The following is a 21,326-nucleotide window of genomic DNA, read 5'->3' on the forward strand; positions in this document are numbered from 1 at the left end:
GCAAAACTAAACAGTTTGTCTGCGAGCTGCAAGTTGGGATTTCAGTCTGCCAGCCTTGCTCATTCCCAAGCTTCACAGACACTTCTTTCAGCACATGGATGCTCTTGTGCTGGAGGTTTCAGACGCAACATCGGTCCATACCAAGCAGACCTGTTCAGTCACTGCGATTTTTTCCTGTTTGTCTTTGATGTGATGTCCATAAAAAGGGCTGTAGCCAGGAAGATTAATTGCTCTTAGTTTCTTACATTCTAGGATATAGAACTTAAAGTGACATCTTCAAGATTTCTGACTTCTGTTGGAAAATGTAATTTTCATTTTTCACTATTCTTCATTTATTTAAATGTATAATTTACTAATTTATGTTTTGTTTTCCATATATTTTAAGTCTAATTTTGCTATTGTTTTCGTTTAGTTTCAAAGTAGTAAACTCTATTTGGTTGGGATGATTTAGATATTTTATAGCAATAGTTTTAATTTTTTCCTTCTAAACTCTGCTAGTGTTTTCAAGGTAAAATTTAAATTTTGCATAAATCTTACATACCTTGTTGATTCTGCCTAACTGCCTCTTTCCAGGGATGAGTTTGGCACAAAGATTGGTAAGGTTTTGAGTATTTTGGCTTTTTATGTGTTGCGCTGATGCCAATATTGATATTGCTTCATTGAAGTCATTTAGTTGACGACAGGAAGGAAAGGATTTCTAGTTGAGATCTGCAGTAGGTTTTAAATGAAAAGCATTAAAGTAATTATATCTGAATTAATAGCTCTCTTTTTTCCTACTATGTTTGATTCATGAGTTTTCATAATTGTGTATCGTGCAAATTGCCCATAAACACTGCATTATTTTTATATTTGATATAGATACTTGAATCCCGGAAAATTGATACTTTACTTTGATATTAAATAGATTTCTTCCTAACTGAACTTTACAGTAGTTATGAAATACCGTTTTGTGTTTCAAACCAGATGGTGGAGATCATTAATTTCAACCAACCAGAATGTCTCAGTTCAGTAATGGCAAGCAGCTGTTCCATACATATTCAGATATTCATGAAGTACAATGATGTAAAATATATATGATATGAATTTTTTTGATGATAGAAATCAGGATTTCTTGGAATCAGGTTTCTTGCTTTGAAGACTGATAGCTGTTTTTCAGTGTGAATCAATTCCCAGTCTGCAAACCCGAGTAAAACTTTTAACTACCGCAATAGTCAACTTTGTTGTTTTAATGCAATTAGAGTTTTAGAATAGATTTCTAAAAAGTTATACCACATTTCCAGAATTAATTCACTTAAATTAACCTCTTAAAATGAAAATCATAAACATTTTTCTGTGAGATATTTTATAATTAAAATGTATAACGTGCTTTGTGAGAATTCTAAATTATATATTTTTTTATATATAAAATTTCAAAATTTCAAAACAACTACCACCGATGGAAAAAAATATAATTTTAAGGATTTGGGGGTGAAATATTATCATTAGATATCATCATAGTTGTTTTTTAATACCTGTAGCCTGGCGATACGGTAGATACTTGACTGTGGAGATTTCATTGCTATGAGTTTAAAGATATAGTTCTCATATCAAGCCATCTATTTTTTTAGATAATTAATTATTTTACCTAGTTCATTTTTCATGAATAGTTCATCTACTAGATGAATCTCTATAGTATCTCTTAACATATACCATGAAATCTAGATAGTGCCAGCCTCTTTTACAGTGTGCAGTTGTGTCGTCAGAAACTGCAAGAGGAATTTTTAATACTGCAGATTTGTTCGAATGCAAGAGACATCTTATTTCAGCCCCTGGCCTCCATGAAACTTCAGGCTGCTTCCGATCAAAGCAGCTTCGGCCACAGAGGTTAAGCGAACGGCCCAGGAGTCCCTGGGTCTCCTCCTGCTTTAAAATGAAATAGCACCGCCTGCTTCTCAGTCATTAGAATGGCCGCCTATATTTTCCGACAGTTAAGTATGTCAGAATGTGTCTGTTTCTTGCTTTTCTTTTTAGAAAGGATTTTAGCATCGTCTTATGGAGTAGGAACCGAGCATCCCCTTTAGTTACAGTGTTGTTTCTCTAGAGTCTGAACCTATTGGATTATAACCACTGATTAATTTCTTTTTCTTTCATGCTGTTTGTTTTAGTACTTTTACCAGCAGAGAAAGTACATTATAACTTACAAGGCTGTATTGATAACTGTACACTTCTAAATGACTTTTCCCTTTTTGATCATTCCTCATCAATTGTGGTGAATCTTATTCTTAGCATTTAACATGTAAATAAATATATTTCTGGACTGTGGCTTGTTTCTGTCTTTAGAATCATTGTAAAACAACAGTTTTCATTTACCTTTGTGTTTTTCTGGTGTGTTTTATCAGGCACAGCCAAATAAGCTGTGATTTACTACCTATTTTCGTCATTTCTTTTTTCGTTTTCTTCATTATTGATATCTATTTTCTCCCACACAATCACAATTTCACTGTTAGCTAGTTATGTTTCCATTGACTTTTAAAAAACAAAGTTTATTTCAGCAACAATGTGTAAGAAGGAATCGTTTTTTCACATTTTACTTTTATTTACAATGAGTATAAGCCAGTTTTTTGACTTTCAGAAATCACAAGTCATAAATTACCTGTGCTAACAATAAATTTGCTTTGATTTCATCCTTGATCTACTATGTACCCCATTCTACTCATAAGCATATTTATCATCATTACTTGGAACACCTGAGAAAGGTGTGTGATATATAACCCTGGTATCAAGGCTTCATATAATTAATAATGTACGTGATGCTCTACGGAGTGCTCTGGTGTACATCATCTCTGTCCTGTTTGCTTTCTGATTGTTTAGATGGTGCATGAAATGCTTTGGTTCCTTGTTGCCATCTTTGAAACCATAAGGTTAGACCAGGAGCCTGAGAAGGACACTCCTAGATTTATCTGGAGTTCGTAATGCAGAACATGTGATTCCTTTTTATTATTTCTATAAAAGAATTAATTTTGGATGCAGAATGCTGAGAAACAGATAGTTCCAAAGAAGTTGGGGTCCTTGACTTGAGGATTTAATTTAAGGTATAATTTAACTTTTATACCTCATTCTAGTGAAGAAAGGTTGCTCATATGTCAGAGATGCCTAAATTTTGTCAAGCCACTAAAGGGTGTCGTAGAAGCTGTAGTTTACAGAGTGAATTGCAGTGTCCCAGGATTAATAAAAATTAAGTTCACGAGTATAAATTTTCTCTTTACTCGCATAATATCAGGCTTATAACATTGTTAAACTAGTTGTATTTTGGGTTTATAAAATTTCTGGCTGAATCTTTAAGCTCAGAAATACTTAGTTTGATCTCTATTTGATGAGCTCCCAGTCTGTAGTTCCCTCTCTCTATTCCATTTGTCCTTTTCCTCCTCATTTTTCCCTTTGGAGATGATGGGAGCTCTGAATCAAAATGAAGATGTTGAGAATTTGACAAGAGTTTTTTATATAATTTCTTCCTAATCTGGCTCACTTTCCTAGGACATGTTTCATGTGATATAAACTTTTAAAATATAATTCAGGTGTCATTTTATTTAGTTGTCTTTATATATAAAGTATTTCCGGGTGTTAGAATATTTTATTCTACTGGCATGGTGAATATCTTTGAATTCATTTTCAAAGTGTGGTGTACATTTTTCTTTTGGCATTTTACTTCGCTTTGTTCCTTTAAAACTGCCATATTTCTTAAACCCTGATCCTCACTTATTTGGTTTTAATTTAACAGAGGAGCTTGTTGATTTTTGTGGTCTTAACCTCGTTACTTTAGCCAGATTTTCACAAAGTGTTAGATTCATATAAAATTAATTTTTTTTTTTTTAAGCTGGTCAACTCTCTGTAGTGTGTTGGCATTTCCCACAATTTCATTTTCTTTGTAACTTTTTAATGTTTAGCTGGTCTTTGATTTATAGAATCTTAAACTTTTAGAGGACATAGAAACTAGTCTAAATATTAGACTCTTTTAAGCTACCTCTTAAGTATTTTAAATTTACTGAAGTAATAAGACAAATACTAAAGGTATTCACTGACAATTCAACAATTAAATAGTAATGTAAGTCCTTTGTACATGATATGTAACAAACGGATATATATATGCAGCAAATGAGTAGTGTAGGAGTCTTACGGAAATACAGATCATTTCACTTACTCATTTGCTGACGGTATTGCTTTTTTCCATTCGCTCAATTTTTAATACCTTTACTCTTTAAATAAGTTTTGTTGTTAAATACTTACCTTTCAAGACAAGTCAGTTGCACCTCTGCCAACCTCCCTCCCCAAGCGGGGTGTTTCTACCCCCCTTTTTCTGTCTCTAGCGCTCATTTTGGTACATACCATGTTTATTCCTGTTGCATATCATTTATTAATGAAATGTATTATTTAATTGTATCTTAAGTGTTTGTCTTATATTTTACTTAACCTGAAATTCTAGAAAACAGAAATTATGTCTTGTATTTTTTGTATTTCTCATGGGACCTAGGAAAGTATTATTACGCATATGGTAGATGTAAAATGGTCATCTGGTGAATGAATAATTTGCTTACTATGCACCAGATTTATAAATGATGTTGTGGGTATGACCTAGTCAGTATTTATCCAGAGGTCACTTAACAACCCAGAATACTTTCAAAACAGGACACTTCAAAGTCCTCAGGGCTTTCTGAATAGTTATTGGAAAAGCCACATATTGAAGTATATGTCTGTTCTGCACACAGGATGGCTCTGCAGCCTTCGTTTAGGGCTTTTCCTCAAGTCCTTCTTATTGTTAACTTACTCGTGATTTTATCAAAAACAGGTTATCTGGACTTTGGAGCAAACGAGAAAATAGTATTCCTCTACAGTCAGGCAGAAGTAATAAAGACTTCGATTTAGGAAAAGAAGCACTTTATAAGGAACTTGAAAGAACTTAAAAGTATATTGGTGTAGAGCTACTTAGCATAGGTAGTCAGATGTATCTGATAACCTACAGCACAACTATATAATAATTGATGCTTCTAATGAAGGTTGGGTCAAGAAGTATTTAAATTACATTCACTACACTTTTTAAAAACAAGGTGTGTAAAATATATTTATAAAGATTTCTAACACATTTGTGTGTTTAAAGGTTTGTCAAGCATTGCTTATTTAGAAATTCACTAATTTGAAATATCTAATTCCCTAACTATGTCATACGAATGAAGCTGTCTGCATATAAAGTATGGGACGTACTAGAGTTTGGCTCTTTACTGACCCCATTTCTCCATGTCTTTATTCATCCTGTTTCCTTTGCCTGGACCATCCATACTGTTCCTCCCTACCTCACCTCACGCCTGTCCTTTTCTGTCTTCACAAGACTCTAAGCCCCTTGAAGGCAGAGGTTGTCTTACTAGTAGAGTGCTGCTAGATAGTAGGTGCTCAGTTGAACATTTGTTCATTCGTCGTGCTGCCTTGCTGTAGGGGAACACTTAGCCTGTGTGGTCTTCTGTTCATACTCCCAAGTCATGCTAGCATTTGTCTCTCCAGATTAAATATGCAGGTTATCTTCTGTTGTATTGCTTGATAGAATAGTTTCTTTTTTATTTCCTACAAATATGTTTTACTAGTTACTATTTCCCTTTTTCCTAGATGGATTAATTGCCTCTGAAGGAGCCATAAGTCCAGATTTCTTCAATGATTATCACCTTCAGAATGGAGACGTAGTCGGGCAGCATTCATTTCCTGGCAGGTAAACAGTCTTTCCAAGAAAAATCTAATATATAGTGATTCCTTTGATTTTGAAAAGCTAGACATCTCTTCATTTCCCAGTTCTCTATCTTTTTTCATTAAAGAGTACAAAATACTCAATATTTTCAAGAACATGCTCATTCGATTTTAAATTAGTTTATGAAGTCACATTTTCTATGTAAAAAAAGGAGATCACAGGTCTGAAAAGCACACATGCTCATCACTTTGAAAACACAGGCTGTCTGTTGGAAGAGACAGTACTTTTGCCAAATTAATGAACCCAGATTGTGTCCTAAGTGTTTTCCAAAGCCAGTAAAATATAATTTAAAATAAGAATACAGGATATGTATTTTAACAATTATTCAGCCATTACTGTTTTAAAAAGTTCATACTTTGATTAAAGACTTTTCCTCCGTGGATGGCATTCAAATAAAACATTTAAGGAAAAAAATTTGACATGCCAGCATTGTTCTAAAATTGATTTTTAAAATAGTACTAGAATACGTAAACAATATTTTCTCCTTCATATCATTTCTAGAAGTGTAGAGTGTAATATTTTAATTTAGGCTAACTGTTGAAATTTCACATTAAACTAGTCTGATGAATAGCTATTTGCCAATAGGACTAGTTATTTTTTCTTTAATTTATTTAATTTCCTCTTCTAAAATTCTGCTTTTCTTCAGCATAAACTATTTTCTGTTTGGAGGATGTGTTTATGTATTTTTTAGATGAAAGGATACAATCATGGCTAATATTTTATAACTCCTTAATGATCACTTTTAATAAGCCATTTAATCCAATAATAACTATTGTAACCATTATTGATCATCTGTTGTATATAATCCATTTTACAAATATTTGTCACATTTATTTTAACCTGCATAGCAGTGTTTTAAAGCAGGTATTTAAAGCAGCTATTACAGGAATTTTACAAATGAAGAAATCAAGACACTAATTTAAGTAACCAACTCACACAAGTAGGATGGTACAGAAAAAAGGTTGAACTCAGGTCTCTATGTCTCTAAAGCTTATGTTCTTTCAAACATGATGTCTAATTTGGAGGAAATGCAGCATATTGTAGTGACTTTGCTACAACCACATTAAGAAATATCTCTCACATCGCAGCCCAGTGCACACACACACACTTGTTTGTATATATGTGTGGGTGTGTGTACATGTAACACAAATTCCTTAAACAGTAATTACTTTTACTACCTGTAATGCACCATGATATAGTCCATTTTATTCTGTGATTTAGTTTTGAAGTATAGATTGCAGCCACTATGATGGTTTCACAACTCATCGATGGTCATGACCCAGAGTTTAAAAGCGTAGTGGGAAAACGTAGTATTACATGAAATACGGTAGCTGTAGGTGCAGCACAGTGTTCTGTAGAGGACTGTGAATAAATCATAGCGCTTCAGACATCGTTTTATTGGTGTACTGAATTGTCGTGGTAAGAAACTCCTGGCCTTAGGAAGTGAAAATTAAACGTGGTCGCACACCAGAAAGCGAATGGCTTTTGACTACTTCTGGTGTTTCTGTCTATGTGAGCTGTAATTATTTAAATAGAGGCTCTATTTAATCATCATAACTACTATACTCCATTGTGGGACACTTCACTGGACAGATGTTTTCTAAGACATAACTAGAGAGTAAGGAATGATTTGGTTTTACAATCCTAATATTTACATAGAAGGTTTTTGGTAATGGCATTTATGAGCTTCATTGTTCTGCCATTTATGTTTCACCTTGAACGAAGCATTATTTTTCTATCTCCATCAGGTACTGCCAGTCTAATAAAGGCACACAGATACTAATTGTGTATTACTTATTTGAGGAAGACTTACTTTTGTTTTTATATATAATTATGTGATTGTTAAGAACCTGAACATTTCATTAACATTGCACATACAAAAAAAGAAAAAGAACTTATGAGCTCAATTCAGGAAAATCTCTCATTTCTGATTTTTAAAAATGGTCATTTTATAAAACAATGAAAATGTTTTGAGAAATGGCTGTACTCGATGATTAAGTTACATGCCGTATTCAAAGGTTTCACAATTTTATTCCTTAATTCTGTTAATAACTTCTTATAAACGACTGGGAAGAGTCTCTTACCTTCATAAATCCAGTTCCTTTACAAGGGTAAAAATATTTAGATAGCTTCTTTCATATCATAAAAGGCACATCACAGTAATGTTGGCTTAAAAGATTAGTTAATAAAACTTACCGTAGACTATTTTCAAGTCAAAAGAGTGATATACTTATTTATTATAATCGTTTTGATTTGAGAATTGTTTGCCTTTTAAAAAGAACTTCCCCTGAGAAAGTTAAGTCTTTCGACTCTTGTCTTTTGTAATTTTTCAGGCCTTAAATTACGCAACTGTATCATTGTCTTTTTTCTGTTTCCAGAAGAAACAATTTACAATGAATTTCTTCAGTTTCTTTGTAGGTAATAGATCAGATAAGAAGGGATTCTCAATTGGATCAGCAGAGACAGAAAGAAAATCTACAGTGTAGCCCAAACTCACAGTTGTTCTTCCTGCATTTTTTACTCCGGAATCATTTATTCAGGCTTTTATTCACTCTTTTTCGGTTGGTTGAGATTCAATTATAATAGGATTTCTGTGTTCTTTGATAGTTACAAACCATAGATCTTAACTCTGGCATATTTTTTAATTCTGCAAAGATTTAAGTATTTTAAATTGCTGCATAATTATTCACATATTTTGGCACGAAAGTTTGCCACATAATGTCCCAGATGTGAAATTTGAAACTAATGGCTACCTTTCAGTTTCTGATATCCAGTAGATAAATTTAGAGTCTGTTAGATCAAATAACATTGACTTAAAATCATACTTTTGAAAATTTTTATTTTAACTGATTTTAAGCAAAATAGGAATTTTTTCGAGAAATGTAACCAGAAGGTGTTGAACTCTTAACTCTCTCCATCCTCACTGTGGAGATATGAATAAGCAGACGTAATGGACAACATGAAGAATTTAGGTTAGCTATGAAAAAAACAATGCCTTGATTGAATTTCGAATATTAAAAAGCTGATTTTTAAATACTTTGAAAAAGGGGGAATGTTATCTATTTTAAGATCGCTTTATTTTGAACATGGAAATTATCCAGATGACTTCAGATTCTTTCCCCACTCTGTTCTTTATCATGTCTTTGGTAAGTGAGCACTGTCAAGTTACCTGGGAAAAGAATAGTAAAAAAATTAGTGTATGAAACGTGAATTTTATCGTTGTCATCGTTTCTGATAGTTTGAGAACGTGGAGCAGCGGCAGTGTGCAGTGTTGCGCCCTTCGGCCAGGGCATGTGGCTTTTCAGTCTTTGTGGTTTTTTAACATCAGTTTCCGCAGGTTCAGGTAAAGTAGGTGACCCCAAGTTCCTGCAGGGTAAAGAATAACTTTCTAATTTGTATGATAAGAGGTTTTTTTAAATTGTTTTAAGAAAAATTCTTTGCTTTCTTCCTAAAATGGCAAAGTTTAGTAATGGACAAATCTGTTAAAATGCGGAAACTACGCCAGATTTAGAGAATCATTTAAACAGGTCAAATTAATGTTTTTCTTAAAATCCAAAGCAGGGGCTCCTTCTTAATCTGGATGCCTACATTTTTGTAATATAGCAAGGCAGTTTAATTGGAAACACTGAAAACCGTTCAACTCATCTATCCTATTCTACAAGAGAGACTAGATGTTTGATAAAATAGATCTTGGCAGTTGGACAGCGGATCTTGGGTTTTAGACATGTGTCAGTATCAGTTTGAACCTTTTGGCGCCAGAATTTCCTGACATTTAGAGGTAATGCAAAATACATTAGGGCTCCAAGCCATTAGTTACAGAGTTGCCAATCCCAGAGGGTCCGATGTAAATCTTCCCCTCCCCATATCTGAACTGGTGTTAGAAAGTAAAGTGGGACTTGCTATTGAAGCTAATTAAAAATAATAGGCGTAAGACTAGCTTTTCTCCCCCTTTTTACCATGTATTCGTACCATATTTTTAGACCGTTTTTTTATTATAACTTTTACTTTTCAAGACTAACAAGAACCTCATGTTGAGTATTTTTAAACTGCTTCCAGCTTTTACAAATCAGTTTTTGTTGCAGTAAAAATGGCCCATTTTTCTTTTATAGGAATCCAATTTTCATAAACTGGAAAAAAAAATTTGCAGAGACTGCTTAGGTTTCCTTGGGGCTTTGAAAAATGTTTTTCAGAGGGCCTGGAGCTCTTCTTTGTGGTTGGCACAGTGATGTCATTTACTGACCATTTCACTGGAGTCAGACGAACTAGCCGTGTGCATTATCTGGGCCTCCGGTTCCTGCCCTTCCATTTTCTGTGGTAATACAGCCCGCCTCTTTTTTTTCTTTCTTAGAATACTTCAGCCTTAACTTGTCTGTTCATTATATTTATTATATATTATAAGTATGCACCTTTTATTCTGTTCACTCTAATTTTTTTTCAAATATTAAATCAAAATTCAAATGCTAGTCATACTCTTAAAAATCATACTGCATAGACCTGACAAATTACCCATTTCCTTTTAATACATAAGAGGTAATCTTTTATCCAAACTTTTAAATGTACATTTTTTTCCTAAGACAAGGACTCTACATATAAAAATTAGACTTATTTCTGTAGCTATTAAGCCACCTTAATTATACTCATCTATTAACTCAGTTTTTTCACTTGAGAAAAGCTCCTCAGAATTACATATTCCCTGTCTAAAAAGCATTGTGTCATGTTTATAGAACTATCTATCATTTCTAGAACTAGACGTTATGAGATTATTTCAAAACAGTGATTCAAAGGAGAAATCAAATTATTGTCTATGTGATAACCCTTAATTTGGCCAATCCAGAAGTTCTTTTATATTGAGTGGAAAGTAAATATGCCTATCAAACCCCTTCTTTGATAAATCCTTTATCAATTTTAATCGATATCACAAACTCTCCCATTTGTTCTAGTAGTTTAAGAGTCAGTTACCTTCATTGCCTTGGCTGTAGTATAAACGTCATATGGAAAGATCAAAAAAAGTGAAAAGAACCTCCTAGAAACATTTCCTTTGATAGACATTGAGACCAGCCATTTGTTCAACAGCATTGTAAGAACTAAGTGATTGGTATATATTTATGAAATCTTTTAAAGATAATCACTAACTAAAACATTGCTTTATTTAGTGTATTATTAATTTTTTATCAATAATGAACATAGCCTTTTGTTATTTATTAATGTCTTTTTCTCAATGGGGAACATACTTCATGAAACCTTCAAAAAAAACTCTTGACTTTAGTAATTTTTCCAGACACAGTGATTATAAAATAAAGCAGCCAGATTCCATTTTTGCCTATCAATTGCCAAAGATTTTTTTAATGTTAATACCCACATACAAGAGCATCTCTTGTAGGAATTTAAATGGATAAAACCTTTATGAAATATGTTTAGTAATAGAGGATAGAAACTTTAAATTATTCACTTCCTTTAAGTCCGTAACTTCATTTCTAAGAATTTATGCTTATGGCATAATCAAAGATAAAGCCTGCATAAATAAATTATTAAAATAAATTATTGTGTGTCAGGGAAGATAGATATACTGAACGTAGTGAAGTACACTAATTGTGGAATAAACGATATTTTCAGTAGTGACTTTTGTGCCATATGATTTTGTCTACAATATTGCATGATTTTGATGCAATATTAGATTATATTGCATCACTGTTCTGATTTAAGTAAATATGAAAGTCAAAATAGGTCAAAAATAGATATATTTAGCAATAGATACTCAACATAAACTTCACTTTTTAAAGAATTGACCACAGAGACCTTATAATTTGCTTCTCCCTTATTGAAAATTATTTTTTACAAAAATGTTATTCACATTTAGGGTTCTGATAACATAAAATGGAGTGCACTCTGCCACGTGGGTAATTCTAAGATTGAAAGTCGGCAGTGTGTCTGGTCCTTCGTGTTTATTCATTTGCATGTGTTAAAACATTATGACAACAGATTCATTGATTTAATATCAATATGTAAACATTTTCATTTTAAGGCTTGCCTGTTAATTAACAGCATATATTATTAAAAAAACAAAAACTTACTAAATGTTTTGTATATGCAAGGCACTGTTACACATTTTATTTGCTCTTTGTTCTTGACGTGCACATTTGCATAGGTCCCTAACCCTTCTTAGCTGTACCTAGTTTGGGATATTTGCAAGAGTTGCTTCTCAGTTTAGATGGAATTTTGTTAAATCATGATTAAAACACACAGAGTAAAACCTCTTTATAGAAACAGTAGGGTTAGGTAACAGGAAGGTATCTTGTTGACTTTTAATAATTGCTGTGTTTCAGAATATATTGTTAGATCTCAAAATATCCAGATCTGCAAATTTTTATTATAACTATATTTGGTTATCCAAATGACATTGTTTTTAATGTATATAAAACATGTATTTCAAGCTCAGTAATGTGTTATACCTAGGTATACCCAGTAGAAATAAATTTAAGTTTTTTCCACCTTCATCAGTATTAACCAATCAAATGTATGGTAAAATTTCTTGAATAATAAATCCATTCCTAAGAGATAATATTATATGACAGGTAAAATTATATTTAGGGTAATGAAGTGGTCATTTCCCTCTTAAACGTGTGAGAGGGTGAAAACATGAGAACAAGCCGTGCAACACAGTTCGCTGAGAAAATCAAACCAATGCACATAAATGGTATTTACACTATGAGATTCTTGCTCTAACACGATCCTTACATTACATTGCATTTTCTTTCTGAATACTCCCATAGCGATTTTGCCATTTTTTTTCAGAAGATCAAATGCCTTAGGAGCCTTCTAAAAGTTTCAAGTAAAAATATGTTTAAGGCTTTTTTCTAAATCTAAGTATACAAAGAATAATAACTAGCATTTAGCTAGCATTTATATCATGAAGTATCTCATTCGATCATCAGAAAGTGTGTGAGATAGACAAGGCAAAGAATCGTATTGTACTATCTGGTTTGGGGCCAGTCCCTTAAAACTATCTGAACCCTAATTTCTACATGTCTTTCAAACCAGATAGCTGATAGAGAGAAGCCTGGGAGCTTGGTAAGAGCCAGCAGGCTCACTGTGCACCATTACTGCCTGCAGATAGCAAGGCATGATATCACCCTGAGAGTGAGCTGTGTTTTAGAAAGTTTTAGAGTAAATGTTATTAGAGTTTGGAGTAGGATATGTAGGTTTCGTTTTACCGCCCAACATATTGTTTACCTGTTTTGCTTTGATATATTTGACACGATTTACTGCAAAGTGGTGCTTTGGATTGCTTGTAGGCACGTTGCTGCAAACGTATTAACACATTAACCAGTTAGTTCACTACCATTAAATTTTCTTAAGTAGTTTGTTCATTCAGTTTTTTGCAGGTTAATCCAATTAGTTGTATAACAAATGAGGATGAAATGAGTGGGGTAATCTCAGTCTAGAATGGTCATTTGTCTCATGCAAGTCATTTATTTAGCTAATTAACCAATGTCAATGTTTATATACATGGTGCTATTGTTTTTTGTCTATAAATGAATCCTTATACATTAGTCTTGTCTTACTTGCTTAGACTTTATTATAGAGACAACTTCTTTCTAGCCTTGAAAAGGCAAGGGTATTCGGGTCCACTGCTTGGACACTAATGATTCCCATTTCCCAAGGAGAATTTGAATTAGGTTTTATTAGTAAATTGGGCCTATAACTTTTGAGGCCAGATTTTATTAGATTATCACACATCAGCATTAGCAAATTGTAAACTTTACTGAAATATAGAAATACAAGCCAGAAATCAAGGCTTAGAATTCTGGAAACTTGGGAAGATGTTTTACCCTAGAGAAATTATACTACTGACTTGGAAAAATATTTTAAGTAATTTACTTTCCTTTGGAAATTTAGAAGTAGGAGAAGTTGGCGACAGAACTGCCCTTATCAGGCTCGTGTTAATTTTCACTCTGGTGACCTGAGCAAAGTTTTCGGAGGCATGCATGTTAGTTGTGTGTAAGGTCCGAAGGTGCTCCCAAAGAAAACCAAATTTGAAAACCAGATTTATTGTCACTTTATTAGGACTTTTCTTTTGGAGCAGAAATTTGGCATAACTGAGGCTATAAATTAAAAAAGTAATCTGAATATGACTAGATCCTATAGAAATGTTAACACATCAATTATGGTATAGCAGAAATGACAGGGAGTTAATCCAGTCATGACTGAGAAGTTAATTATAGCGCCACCATTTAAGTGCAATTATCTAGTGTTAAAGTTCATACATTTTTATATGTATTAATTGCATTTTTGTTGGCTGTAGAGAAATATAAAACTTAGTTGTAAATTTAAACGGAAAGAAAATAGAAAGTCCTTAAGCAAAGATGACTGCTTTTATATTTGACCTGTGAAATGCTCTTCTTTTCAAAAAAATTATGAGGTTTTCTTTGAGACTAGTATGCAAATTACCATCGGAAAGCCTTGCTTATTCATATTCTAATGAGAATAACAAAATGTAAGCAATTTGGTTGATAAGTACCACCACCCCCTCCAAAAAAATAAATAAATAAATAAATAAGAGAGAGAGAGGGAACTAGAGCATGCCATCTTTTATTTCCTCAAAGTCTGGATTCAATGATTCTGAGCTGGGGGATATTTTCTAATTTAAGGTTGATTTATTCTAGCCCATCTGTGTTTTGATTGATTTAACAGTGTGATTTCAGTATTTATGAACAATTGTTAAAAATTTATTATATTAGAAATGTTAAACCAAATATTTTTTCTTAAATATTATTTGAAAAAACAGATTAAACCTAGAGCCTATAGGTTTTTAAATGTAATATTAATTAATTCTCATATTCTCCACAGTCCTTCCAGATGTACTGTTACAAATAGCTCACCCCTCAGATATGAGCCATATGGGCTCTTTAAACTGATTTGCACTTATTTTGAATAGGAATTGTACAGATTGCAGATGAATTATTAAAGTAAATGTACATTGCCAAATAAATCTAAGAGCAAAATATTAAATTGTAGTAAATGAGAAAGGAATGTGCAAATGAAGACCTGCCTGCTTTAATAAGCTTAGTGGTTTACCTTCTCAGTTTCAACCAAGAGAAGAGTTTCTTCTCTCTTTTTTTGTTATTGTGTTAAAAATGGAAAGAAAAAACGTCTATAAAACTGCTTACAGAAGTATCTAAGACAAAAACAAGGAAATATAATGTTCTAAACTCAGCCGGTCCAAACCACTTGAGCTGCTATGACAGCTCATAAAACAGAGTAGTTTTTAACTGGGCTCTGTTTTACATTGCCAAAGTGAATTTTCCTTGCAGGAAGTAGCCAGAGGGTTTATTTAGTTTCCAGTCCATGGCTTTGATCTTTCTGTACTGTCACATCTCGGGTTACATAGCTCTTTTTCACTGCAGTAAATCTGCAACAGTTAATGAGAATAAAATTTCCTCCTCCTCACTGATCGCATGCTGTTAAATGCCAAACCACAGCCAACTGCGTCTTTGCAGAATTTCAACTACAATGTATGAAAACAGTGCAATCAGTTTAATCTTGTTGTCTTTGTAATTCATTTTATTGGGCTTTCTTTCTTTTTAAGTGACCTACTTTATCAAGTAAGTGGTTGCAAGGCCAAACCTGGGAGAAAGATTTAGAACGTTAACAAACTGAGAAGAGGAGGCTGTGCCTGTGTCCTCGGAGGTGGGGCGAGGGGCCGAGCGCACGCTGTATTACCATTAAGATTCAAATCGGGTTTTTAGAAATCCCAAGGCTTGCTTCCTCCTCAAATAAAAGTTTGATATTTCTTTGGTTATGTCATATGTTCAGTTACAACATAAATTTGTACTTGGCATGTAATAAATCAGAACATAATTTTTAACTTTTGATTGAAGAGAATATTCCTTAATATTTAATGGAGTTTAAAGGATTTCAGAAAACTTGATCTCCACATTATAAGAGCTATTCTTAAAGATAACATTGTCATAAACATCCACTAAACCATCCTATCAAATGGATCCTTATACATATCGGTTATATTATAAATCTGTTGAATAAATCAATGGAAATTTAAAGTCACATTTAAGCAAACTATTTTATATATTATTAAACATACTCATCTTCATGCTGAAATACAATAAAATCTCTTTTTTTTTTGGTACAATGAAACCTCTTGGTCGAGGCATTAACTTTGATTAGGTTACTATAGATCATAAAATTTATTTTTCACTTATATCTTTTATCTTTTTTTACTCTCTTATTTTGTGTTTGGCAACTGGAATCTAACTTAACTCTGTCAAGAAATTTACTCTTAGAAGGCCATTTTAGATGATAGCTATTGATAAATAGGTTTCATTGATATTTATATAGGTTATTATAAAATATATAAAAGAAAGAAACCAGTTTCTAGTTTCTCACCACTGAAGTTACATTTACTGTTACCTTACAGCCATCTGATCCCACAGAAGAAATAATTTCTAGTCTCATGAAAATCAAAATGTTGGATATAAAACAATAGTGTATAATACCCATTCATTGATTTGGATAAATATCATAAAAACAATCACTAAAAATGTATTGCACCTCAGAATACTATTTCTAAATTGGGGGCAGTAAAGTCAGATCTCCTGATAAAACAGAGGATCCACTTGGGAAAGTGCCAGTTACTTATCCCACTAAGAAAGGAAGATGAGAAAGGAGTGATTTGAAAATTTTAAAAGAGAGAGGTGCGGTCCTACCCCTAGGCCTTTTCAGAAGGTGTATTAGGTATAACATAGTAATGTTGAACTTTAAAATTGTAGCTTGTACTCTTAGAATTATTGTATTTTCAGATAAGCCTAATTGTGTGTACTTAAACTATAGCATCATAGTTTGCATATGGAAAAAAAAAACGATGGAGGCTAAACACAGAATTTTAGACTCTATCAGGGGGCAGCTGTTTTGTAGTTTGCTTCTTCGTTTTTCTGCAACTTTAAATCTTCATTTGCTGCAGCTTTAAATCTGCATCAGACCATTAGTTCCTAATGTATCCCAAATTCTGGATTTGAAAGTCTGCAGAAAATTTCTATACAATATAAACATTAATTTTAAAGTTTTTGTTCTTAGTTTTCAAAAGAGAATGAGATTAAAAAATCTTAAGTGAAATTGCTCAAAAAAGTTTGTTTCTGGAACATGGACAATCCAGTCCAGTTTTAAATGAAATTACTGAAAAGAATTAGAAATAATTCAGCCTTTAATGTCATACTGACTTAATCTATATTCTAATTCCATTATTTGAAATGTTATTCTCTAAAATGGTTTCAAATCTGTCTACAGTCTGAGATGTGTTGATTAATAATAATGATGGCATTTATTGTAATATATTTACTGAGTACCAGGCGGTAGCTTATTGCTATTTGTGACATCCCTGTCTTGATTAAATCTTCACCACAGCTGGGGGAAGGAGCCATCATTCTTAAGAAAACCGAAGCTTATGGTTACCTTCCCCCCCCAGCCTCTGCTCTTACGTTTGCCCACCTTTCTCCCTTCTGCAATGAAGGACGTGTCCTTTTGTCAAAGTCTGGTCGGCCTGTTTTGCTCCGAATCCCCACCCTTTACGCCTGGCCCTTTCTGTCAGTGTATGAGCAGAACTGGACTGCGCAGAGCTAGCCTGTCTCTGTCTCCTTGTCACGGCCCGGCCACTGCCCGCGTCGCACTCTGGTCCGACAGACTCCTCCGGACGCCTTCCTGTTCACGCCGCGGTGTCTCCGGGCGCGTGGGAGCCGCGGGGATCTTCATGTCGCCGTAACCGACAGGCCTTCCTCATCTTAACTCTTTTTGGCGCGCTGCCCGAGCCCCGCCGTTTGGCGCTTCCTGCTGTCAGCTCTCAGGTCGCCCCGTTTTCCTGCTTGCGCCTCAGCCCCTCGCCATCCTTCCCCGCGCTCTCTGCGGGACAGTCGTCCTTTCTCCTTTAATGGCTTCCACCCTGTTCAGTGCCCACACCACTCTGAAGGGCCCACTTCCCTCACCGCACCCGCCACCTCGAGCAGGGGGCCCCAACCCCGGCCGTGGACCGGTACCGGTCGTGGCCTGTCAGGAACCGGGCCGCACAGGAGGTGAGCGGCGGGCGAGCGAGCGAGCGAAGCTCCATCTGTGTTCACAGCCGCCCCCCAGCGCCAGCATCACCGCCTCAGCTCCGCCTCAGGTCATGGGGCGTTAGATGCTCATAGGACCACCGGTCCCTGGTGCCAGAAAGGCTGGGGACCGCTGGCCTAGAGGGTTTCATTCACACCTGTGGCTTTAGATACTGTCTGTAAGCGTCCGTTTTTCACAGACCTCCCGTCCTGAGCACCAGCCTTATGCCCCTCGCTGCCTAACATATCCATCGGTGTGAACACATCCGATGGAATGTTTAACAAAACCATCAGAGCTAACGTTCGATGCAAGGGGATTCTTCCCCGGCCTCCATCTCAGTAACTGTCACCACCATTCACTAGTTCAAGCCATCGACTTGTAGCTGCCTTTCCCCAGCGCTGCCACCGTCCCGTGCAAACCGTCGCTACGGCCTGCTGGTTTTCCTTTGTAGACCGCGTCAGGTTCGGCTGTTTCCGTTTCCACCATCGTCTGTCACCTTGACTGTTCATTAATAGTCCTGCTGCTTTTCTACACTCACCTTCCCTTGCAGTCCATTTATTTTCACAGTACCCATCATGATCTTTTTATTATTAATATTAGTTAATCAAATTATATAGGTTTTGGGTGTATATCCTGGTCTTTTTAAAGTGTAAATCAGATCATGTCTCCCACCCGCCGTCAGTGGCTTCTCACGCTCTCACAATGAAATGCCGACTCCTCGCCGTGGTCTGCGAAGTCCTGGGCATCTGCCGCTCGCCTGCTCCCAGCCTCAGCTCGGCTGTCCTGCCCCGCAGACACGCCCCGGTCCTTCCTCTCTCCAGCGCCTTCGTGTTCACATTGACTGTTCTTCTGACTTTGGAGTGACTGGCTTATTCTTGTCTTTCAAGTCTCAGCTCATATATTATTTCCTCAGAATCTTCCTGACAAAACTAGCGAAGAAGCTCTTTCCCGCCTTATCCCCTGATCACTGTCTGTTTTAGCATCCTGACCACTTATTTTTGGTTCACTTGTTTATCTACCTCCTTCCATAAGAACGTAGTCTCCGGAAGAGCAAGAACTTTGTCTTATTCAAAGTTGTATCTGCGGCGACTGGCACACACCAGGCCCTCAACAGATGCTTGTTTATTGACTCGTAAGGGCCAGAGCCAGTATTCAGACACACTGCCCGTGCTGTGTTTTATTTTCAATGTGAACTTTTTTTTTCAATGTCTTAAATTTATACTTAATCTTTACTCTTTCAGTATTATCCTTTCAAATATGCAATGCAAAATATTTATTAAATACATAAGATATATATGTATATATTTAGCATTGTGATCTTGTATCATAAAATTGTTGGTAGGAACCTATGCTATATGAGAACATTTTTAATAACCTATATAAGATAAATACTGTCTTTTAAATTGCAGCATTTTATACAGATGAAGGTGCCTGCCTTCATGGGTTAGATTAGGGAATTCTTAGCACACAGGTATTCTACCACGTATCTAATTGAGTATTCTGAGAAGTACTCATCTATGCTGAATGTAAGCATTCTCTATCAAAATATTTTTAAAGTTTATTGGGAAAAGAAACTTTTAATGTCCCAGTATTAACAAGTTTTGTATAAGTTTTTATTATCAAATATCCTAAGTTCTGTAGAAACATATTCTACATTATACTGAAAATGAATAGAGGGTTTCTTTGATCTTGTTCCTTTACTATTACTTGGTCTTAAGTAATGACCTGTGAGTAACCAATAAATCAGAAGTATAACATATAGGCTGCTAGAGATTGCGATTTCCAAAAGATACTTTTAACTTTTAGAGTTTCTGTGATGACAAATGAAATTAACTTTACAGACTGTAAAGTAAAGATATAATCAAGGTAAGCATGTGAGCATGTTTTCTTTTGACACTTAAAATTTCCTTGATTCAGTAACCTTTTTAATTGACAGGCACTAGGGTGGGCTCTAGAGATAGTAAGAAACAACACTTTTACCCTTGAGAAGCTTATAGTGCAGGGTTAAAATATAATTTTTTGAGATGACCTGAAGTATCTTATTCTTTATTTCAACTTTATTTTTTTAAAAAAATATTTAAGAGCAATAGTATTGTTAGGCTTAGAGAGGAGATTTAGAAATTAATACCAAATACAGTGTCAGTCTTGGGACTTCCACGTTCCCACCTACTCTTATGTCATTCCCACACCTCGGCTAAGTGTGTGTGTGAGCGGGCACGTGCTTGTGTGTATACATGTGTGTGCACGTGTTTGTGTGCGTTCAAGTGGAATAAACATCTTAAACATTTCTGAATTGTCCTTAAGCTTAAGAGCACGCAAAACTAACCATCTTCGGAAAAGAATGCCACACTGTCTTAAATAATAAACACTTTTTAAAGGAGTATGCTACTTGGAGTGTTACCATTCTTTAGCTTACTTCCATTACGAAAGATTATACCTTTAGTATTTTATTACAGAAAAAAAAATCAGGCAATCCGGCGACAATGTTATAAGTGAATTATGCCTCAAAGCTGGAGAAAAGATAAAATTTTAAAAAGTTTTAAGATCCTGTGATGAATTTTCTTAGATTAAAAATGTAAATAGATTTATAGATTTAGACTTTTTGCATTTTATGCCAAGCAGTGAAATATTTGAAAAAGAATCACGTTGTTATTGAAATGAAACCTCCTGAGCTATGTAGGCAACGCGGCGCTTCGGTGGTCTGGTAATTCACTCGAATTTAGTTATTTCTTTGTAACAGGGGCTGTTCAGTGGGATTAGTCCAGTTGGCAGCTGATTTTTGCTTTCTAATAGAGATGATGCCTCTCTAGAAACATCTGTGTCCTACAAAATGTAATTCGAATAATTGTGAGATTTGAGGAAAGCTGTTTTATCAAGTTTATTGTAATTGTTGATTTTCGATGTCTTCTATCTCATGGATAAAGGTCTACTGAGTAGAGACCTTTCATTTTAGGTAGGAAGTTAGCTAGGTAACTAGGTAGGTAGGAAGATCGACTGATCGATCGATTGATTGGTATTCCCAAGGGAACAAGTGACAAGTCTTTGAACTTGTTTTGATACCAACATCAGAGCTATTGATGACTTCTCAATACCCTTAATTGGGAGAGTTTTAGATGGCAAAGTTTGTTAAGGGGGTTAATTATAGACTATAATTCTGTAGATTTCACCTGTAGGAGTTTTGGGCCAGCTCGCAGCCTTTCAGTAGTAGCCCAGGTCACCTAGTAATCTCATGGCTCCTTATGCCCCCATCAATGAAATAGAACGCAAACTTATTTCCAAGGGGTAAGTATGGATGGCTCTCTCTAGTAGACTCTAATTTCAAATGCTTCTCGTTTTTGTATTTGAGAAAAATGATTAGTAATTTTCTAAACTTTATATTTCTATTATTGAAATTATTGATGAATATAAAATATTTGTATGTCTATGTTGGTTTTTATGTCAAAGCTGCATATTTCTGTGGTCT

At 34.7% G+C, this 21,326-nt stretch overlaps 1 protein-coding gene across 2 annotated transcripts in view; it reads left to right on the plus strand.

The window, feature by feature from the left end:
• Positions 1-21,326, plus strand: part of KIFAP3 (kinesin associated protein 3) — a 107,118-nt gene that overhangs the window by 71,787 nt on the left and 14,005 nt on the right. Inside the window, exons 18-19 of one of the 2 annotated variants that reach the window (XM_039881592.1) lie at positions 5,632-5,731; positions 15,354-15,423. In XM_039881592.1, the coding sequence (XP_039737526.1) occupies positions 5,632-5,731; positions 15,354-15,408 (155 nt within the window). In that variant the 3' untranslated portion in view covers positions 15,409-15,423. Of the gene's footprint in view, positions 1-5,631; positions 5,732-15,353; positions 15,424-21,326 lie in introns of those variants that run through there. The other variant, XM_039881591.1, reaches the window with a different exon arrangement.

The sequence above is a fragment of the Pteropus medius genome, unplaced genomic scaffold (assembly GCF_902729225.1).
Source record: "Pteropus medius unplaced genomic scaffold, Ma_sr-lr_union100, whole genome shotgun sequence".
Taxonomy (NCBI): Eukaryota; Metazoa; Chordata; class Mammalia; order Chiroptera; family Pteropodidae; genus Pteropus; species Pteropus medius.